General features: G+C 50.0%; 1 protein-coding gene across 1 annotated transcript in view; it reads right to left on the minus strand.

Annotated features, from left to right (window-relative positions):
- ugdh (UDP-glucose 6-dehydrogenase) overlaps positions 1-7,500 on the minus strand; it is a 51,867-nt gene that overhangs the window by 27,975 nt on the left and 16,392 nt on the right. Inside the window, 2 exon segments of the mRNA XM_064960914.1 lie at positions 168-304; positions 5,430-5,597. Of these exon segments, the coding sequence (XP_064816986.1) occupies positions 168-304; positions 5,430-5,597 (305 nt within the window).

Genomic DNA, 7,500 nt, shown 5'->3' on the forward strand with positions numbered 1-7,500 from the left:
TATATATGTGTCAGGGATGATCAATGAGTGCTATGTGTTCTATGGAAACTAATGCACGACGAGTAGAGGAGACAGTCAGCCAGCCAGCCAGGCAGCCAGCCAGCCAGGCAGCCAGCCAGCCAGCCAGCCAGCCAGCCAGCCAGGCCCCCCCTCCCTCCCTCCTCTACCTCTGTGAGGGTCTTCAGAGATGTGTGGTTGAGAGAGGTCCAGAATGATCTGCTCCTTCAGGACTTTAGGGTCGTAGATGTGGAGCTTGGCTCCCTCGTCCATCAGGTACTTAGATATATAGATACTAGAAGACTCCCTGAAAGACACACACAGATACATGTAAGTCATTTAGCAGGCACTCTTATCCAGAGAGACTTACAGGAGCAGTTTAGGTTAAGTGCCTTGCTCAAGGGCACAGATTGATTTTTTTCCCCACCTAGTCGACTGGAAGATTCGACCCAGCAACCTTTCAGTACTGGCCCAACAATCTTAAATCTCTAAGCTACCTGGCATCCCATAATATGAATGATTAACTCTGGGGGGCCGGGGGGGTTAATGTGTGTTCTATATGAGTATATCAGGTCAAGGATCCAAGACATGCACTTTACCCCAACGCACACTGATAAACCTGAAACACACGAGATAGAGAGAGAAAGGGGACAGAGAGAGGGGAGACCGAGGAGAAAGGGGACAGAGTCTGGGAGACCGAGGAGAGAGAAAGGGGACAGAGAGTGAGAACCGAGGAGAAAGGGGACAGAGGAAGACCGAGGAGAGAGAGGAGACCGAGGAGAGAGAAAGGGGACAGAGAGAAGACCGAGGAGAGAGAGAGGGGACAGAGAGAGAGGAGACCGAGGAGAGAGAGGAGACCAGAGGAGAAAGGGGACAGAGAGAGAGGAGACTGAGGAGAAAGGGGACAGAGAGAGAGGAGACCGAGGAGAGATGAAGGGGACAGAGCCTGAGTGGGAGACCGAGGAGAAAGGGGACAGAGAGAGGGTAGACTGAGGAGAGAGAGGACGCAGAGAGAGAGGAGACCGAGGAGAGAGAGGGGACAGAGAGAGAGAGGAGACCGAGGAGAGAGAAAGGACGCAGAGAGAGGGAGACAGAGGAGAGACTGTTGTATAAATGTAGGGGACAGAGAAGAGGTGAGAGACACCACAGAGAGATTATCTCAGACCAGGAGAGAGAAAGGACGCAGAGACAGAATAGACCGAGGAGAGAGGAAGGACCAGCAGAGAGATAAGACCTTTAGGAGAGAGAGAATCACTTCCTTGTTTACAGAGAGGGAGACTGAGGAGAGAGGGGACAGAGAGAGGGAGACCGAGGAGAACAGGGGACAGAGAGAGAGGAGACTGAGGAGAGAGGAAGGAGCAGAGAGAGAGGTGACCGAGGAGAGACCTGGGGGACAGAGAGAGGAGAGACCGAGGAGGAGAAAGGACGCAGAGAGAGAGAGGCGACCGAGGAGAGAGAAAGGGGACAGAGAGAGGAGACCAGGAGAGAGAGAGGGGACAGCCAGAGAGAGAGACCAGGCAGACACACACACACAGGATGTTAGAGCAGCACAGCCAGGCAGAGAGGGGGACAGAGAGCCAGAGGAGACCGAGGAGAGAGGAAGGACGCAGAGAGAGAGGAGACCGAGGAGAGAGAGAGGGGACAGAGAGGGGAGACCGAGGAGAGAGGGGACAGAGAGAGGTGACCGAGGAGACAGAAAGGGGACAGAGATAGAGGAGACTGAGGAGAGAGGAAGCCGCAGACAGAGAGGCAGACCGAGATAGAGAGGGGGACAGAGACAGACAAGACCAGGAGACAGAAAGGACACAGTGACCAGCCAGACACCGAGGAGACAGAAAGGGTCAGACAGAGAGGAGACCGAGGAGAGAGAGAGGGGACAGAGAGAGAGAGACCGAGGAGAGACACAGGACGCAGACAGAGAGGACACCGAGGAGAGAGGAAGGACGCAGACAGAGAGCCAGAGTTAAAGGAGAGAGAGGGGGACAGAGAGGGAGACCGAGGAGAGAGGGGACAGAGAGAGGGGAGACCGAGGAGAAAGGGGACAGAGAGAGACAGGCAGACTGAGGAGGCAGAGGAAGGACGCAGAGAGAGAGGAGACCGAGGAGTGAGGGTCTTCAGAGATGTGTGGTTGAGACCGAGGAGAATGGGGACAGCTCCTTCAGGACTTTAGGAGACCGAGGATGAGAGGAAGGACTTGGCTCCCTCGTCCATCAGGTACCGAGATATATAGATACAGAAGACTCCCTGAAGACCGACACAGATACATGTAAGTCATTTAGCAGGCACTCTTAGGAGAGAGAGACTTACAGGACAGAGGTTAAGTGCCTTGCTCAAGGGCACAGGGGACAGACCTAGTCGACTGGAGACCGAGGAGCAACCTTTCAGTACTGGCCCAGACAATCTTAAATCCTAAGAGACCTGGCATCCCATAATATGAATGATTAACTCTGAGGGGGACAGAGGGGGTTAATGTGTGTTCTATATGGGATAGAGGTCAAGGATCCAAGACATGCACTTTACAGAACGCACACTGATAAACCTGAGGAGAGAGACAGAGAGAGGGGAGACCGAGGGGGACAGAGAGAGAGGAGACCGAGGAGAGAGGAAGGACGCAGAGAGAGAGGAGACCGAGGAGAGAGAGGGGACAGAGAGAGAGAGGAGACCGAGGAGAGAGAAAGGACGCAGAGAGAGAGGAGACCGAGGAGAGAGAAAGGGGACAGAGAGAGAGGAGACCGAGGAGAGAGAGAGGGGACAGTGAGAGAGGAGACTGAGGAGAGAGAGGAGACCGAGGAGAGAGAGGACACCAAGGAGAGAGAAAGGGGACAGAGAGAGAGAGGAGACCGAGGAGAGAGAGAGGGGACAGAGAGAGAGGGAGACCGAGGAGAGAGAGGAGACCGAGGAGAGAGAGGAGACCGAGGAGAGAGACAGGGGACAGAGAGAGAGGAGACCGAGGAGAGAGAGAGGGGACAGAGAGAGGAGACCGAGGAGAGAGAGAGGGGACAGTGAGAGAGGAGACTGAGGAGAGAGAGGAGACCGAGGAGAGAGAGAGGGGACAGAGAGAGAGGAGACCGAGGAGAGAGACAGGGGACAGAGAGAGAGGAGACCGAGGAGAGAGAGAGGGGACAGAGAGAGGGAGACCGAGGAGAGAGAGAGGGGACAGAGAGAGGGGAGACCGAGGAGAGAGAGGAGACCGAGGAGAGAGAGAGCGGACAGAGAGAGAGGAGACCGAGGAGAGAGGAAGGGGACAGAGAGAGGAGACCGAGGAGAGAGAGACAGGCACTACACAAAAACAGAGACAGAGAGAGAAATTTGACCCCAATAACTACCGTGGGATATGTGTCAACAGTAACCTTGGGAAAATCCTCTGCGTTATGATTAACAGCAGACTCGTACATTTCCTCAATGAAAACAATGTACTGAGCAAATGTCAAATTGGCTTTTTACCAAATTACCGTACGACAGACCATGTATTCACCCTGCACAGCCTAACTGACAAACAAACCAAAACAAAGGCAAAGTCTTCTCATGCTTTGTTGATTTCAAAAAAGCTTTGGACTCAATTTGGCATGAGGGTCTGCTATACAAATAGATGGAAAGTGGTGTTGGGGGTAAAACATACAACATTATAAAATCCATGTACACACAAACAACAAGTGTGCGGTTAAAATTGTCAAAGAACACACATTTCTTCCCACAGGGCCGTGGGGTGAGACAGGGATGCAGCTTAAGCCCCACCCTCTTCAACATATATATCAACTAATTGGCGCGGGCACTAGAACAGTCTGCAGCACCCGGCCTCACCCTACTAGAATCTGAAGATGAATGTCTGCTGTTTGCTGATGATCTGGTGCTTCTGTCACCAACCAAGGAGGGCCTACAGCAGCACCTAGATCTTCTGCACGGATTCTGCCAGACCTGGGCCCTGACAGTGAATCTCAGTAAGACCAAAATAATGGTGTTCCAAAAAAGGTCCAGTCACCAGGACCACAAATACAAATTCCATCTCGACACTGATGTCCTAGAGCACACAAAAAACTATACATACCTCGGCCTAAACATCAGCGCCACAGGTAACTTCCACAAAGCTGTGAACGATCTGAGAGACAAGGCAAGAAGGGCCTTCTATGCCAAATACTTGAATCAGTCATAGAGCCCATTGCCCTTCATGGTTGTGAGGTCTGGGGTCCGCTCACCAACCAAGACTTCACAAAATGGGACAAACACCAAATTGAGACTGCATGCAGAATTCTGCAAAAATATCCTCTGTGTACAACGTAGAACACCAAATAATGCATGCAGAGCAGAATTAGGCCGATACCCACTAATTATCAAAATCCAGAAAAGAGCCGTTAAATTCTATAACCACCGAAAAGGAAGTGATTCCCAAACCTTCCATAACAAAGCCATCACCTACAGAGAGATGAACCTGAAGAAGAGTCCCCTAAGCAAGCTTGTCCTGGGGCTCTGTTCACAAACAGACCCCACACAGCCCCAGGACAGCAACACAATTTGACCCAATGGGAGATATGTAGGAGGGAAGAGGAGGAGAGAGAGCAACACAATTAGACCCAACCAAATCATGAGAAAACAAAAATATAATTACTTGACACATTGGAAAGAATTAACAAAAAAACAGAGCAAACTAGAATGCTATTTGGCCCTAAACAGAGAGTACACAGAGGCAGAATACCTGACCACTGTGACTGACCCACACTTAAGGAAAGCTTTGACTATGTACAGACTCAGAGAGCATAGCCTTGCTATTGAGAAAGGCCGCCGTAGACAGACATGGCTCTCAAGAGAAAACAGGCCATGTGCAACACTGCCCACAAAATGAGGTGGAAACTGAGCTGCACTTCCTAACCTCCTGTCCAATGTATGACCATATTAGAGACACATATTTCCCTCAAACAAATCCAATTTTGAAAAACTCCCACATATCTACTGGGTGAAATACCACAGTGTGCATCACAGCAGCAAGATTTGTGACCTGTTGCCACAAGAAAAGGGCAACCAGTGAAGAACAAACACCATTGTAAATACAACCCATATTTATGCTTATTTATTTTCACATCATTACAACACTGTTTACAGACATAATATGACATTTGAAATGTCTTTATTCTTTTGGAACTTCTGTGAGTGTAATGTTTACTGTTAGTTTTATATTGTTTATTTCATCATCTACTCATCTAAGTTTCCCATGAAAATAAAGACCCTTGAATTGAGAGAGAGCGAGAGAAAGAAAAGGAATTGATGTTTCAACAAGAGAAGAAAGAGGAGAGAGGGAACGAGGAGGAAGAGGAAGAGAGGGAACGAGGAGGAAGAGAGGGAACGAGGAGGAAGAGAAGGAATGAGGAGGAAGAGAGGGAACGGGGAGGAAGAGAGAGAACGAGGAGGAAGAGGAGAAGAATAGAAGAGAAAATAGATACCTGGTGTCTCCAGTGTCTTTCTTAAAGGAGAATCCCAGCAGAGCGATCTTCTTCCCTGTCACTGTGTTAAACAGACAGTCAATGATACGACATGCAAACCTCCTCCGTTGGTACTCGTTCATATCAATCACCTGGAGAGAGGGAGGAGGAGGGAGAGGAGGAGGAGGAGGGAGAAGAGGAGGAGGGGAGGAGGGAGGAGGAGGGAGAGGAGGGAGGAAGAAGAGGAGGAGGAGGAGGAGGAGGAGGAGGAGGGAGGGGGAGGAGGGAGAAGGGAGAGGGAGGGGAGAGAGAGAGAGGGAGAGGAAGGGAGAGGAGGAGGGAGAGGGAGGGAAGAGGAGGGGTGAGGGAGGGAGGGAGGGAGAAGGAGGAGGGAGATGGAGAGAGAAGAGGAAGGAGGGAGGGAGAGGAGGAGGGAGAGGGGGAGGGAGGGAGGAGGGAGGGAAGGGGGTGAAGAGGGAGGGAGGGAGAAGGAGGGGAAGGGGGAGGAGAGAGGGAGGAGGAGGGAGGGAGGGAGAGGAGGGAGGGAGGGAGGGAGGGAGGGAGGGAGGGAGGGAGGGAGGGAGGAGAGGGGGGAGGGAGGGAGGGGAGGGAGGAAGGAAGGAGGTGAAAGCATAATAATAAATATAGCTGTGAGCAGCAATGAGGGGGGAGGATGACAGAAGGACACAAGATGAGTTGGAGAACAAAGCAAGCACTATCATGTTGTAACTATCTTTTGCTATGAAAAATGGCTGTTAACTTTTGTGGTTTGGTGGAGACATAACATAATTGTTTGTAGTGCCTGCTCTCAGTCATAGTTGCTAATATCTGCACCCTAGTATTATTATTGGATAGGAAACCCTCCTGCAATTTCTAAAACTGTTTGAATTATGTCTGTGAGTATAACATAACTCATATAGCACCCTGAGAAATTCACCCTGACTGGCAGATCTTCACCAAGCTCTCATTGAAATTACAGCGAGATATGGATGAGTTTTCCTTCCCACCCTTCCACTAGATGTCAACAGTCAACAGAACTTTGTCTGGTGACTCTAATGACTGAGACAGGGTCACCACAGCCACCTGGACCATGCTTTCACTATGCGCGTTCACAGGGGAAGGACCTGCCCACCGCTCATCTGAGGTCATTCTAATTCCCGGTTGGAACGTTATTCAAGATATGTAAACCCATTCTAAAGATTGATTCAGTACATCGTTTCTACTGACTGTTACGGAACCCCCTTGGACCCTGACACGTTATAGTGGACCCCAAACGCGCTAACCCCACCCATTGGACATAAATAACGGAAATTTTCCTCAAATCAAGATTTATTGTGGACCTGGGATTTCTAGGACTGCACCCTGATGAAGTTCATCAAAGGTGACCCATTTATCATGTATTTTCTGGTTTCTGTTGACTCCAACATGGAGGCTAATTTGGCTTCTGTTCTGAGCCCATCTCAGATTATTGCATGGGTTGCTTTTTACGTAAACTTAAAAATCTGACACCCTTGCATTAGGAGAGGTATATCTATAATTCCACGTGATAACTTGTATTATCATCTACATTTATGATGAGTATTTATGTTGACCCTATGCAAAAATCACTGGATGTTTTGGAACTAGTGAATCCTCCACCCAATGTAAACTCAGATGTTTTTGGAACTAGTGAATCTCCTAAACTCTTGTTTGTTTTTATATAATGTGTTGTGTAACCCCCTCCTCCACCATCTGATCAAGATCATCAATGGTTAGTGATTCATTTTATCTTTATTTATGCTTTTTGTGAATGCTGTATTTTGCTAGAAAATGGCTGTGCTTATTGTGGTTTGGTGGAGACCTAACATAATCGTTTGTAGTGCCTGACTAGGTACCGGTGACCCCCTCCTCCACCCTGACTAGGTACCGGTCACCCCCTCCTCCACCCTGACTAGGTACCGGTCACCCCCTCCTGCACCCTGACTAGGTACCGGTGACCCCCTCCTCCACCCTGACTAGGTACCGGTGACCCCCTCCTGCACCCTGACTAGGTACCGGTCACCCTCTCCTCCACCCTGACTAGGTACCGGTGACCCCCTCCTGCACCCTGACT

This window comes from Oncorhynchus masou, unplaced genomic scaffold, assembly GCF_036934945.1.
Source record: "Oncorhynchus masou masou isolate Uvic2021 unplaced genomic scaffold, UVic_Omas_1.1 unplaced_scaffold_2530, whole genome shotgun sequence".
NCBI lineage: Eukaryota > Metazoa > Chordata > Actinopteri > Salmoniformes > Salmonidae > Oncorhynchus > Oncorhynchus masou.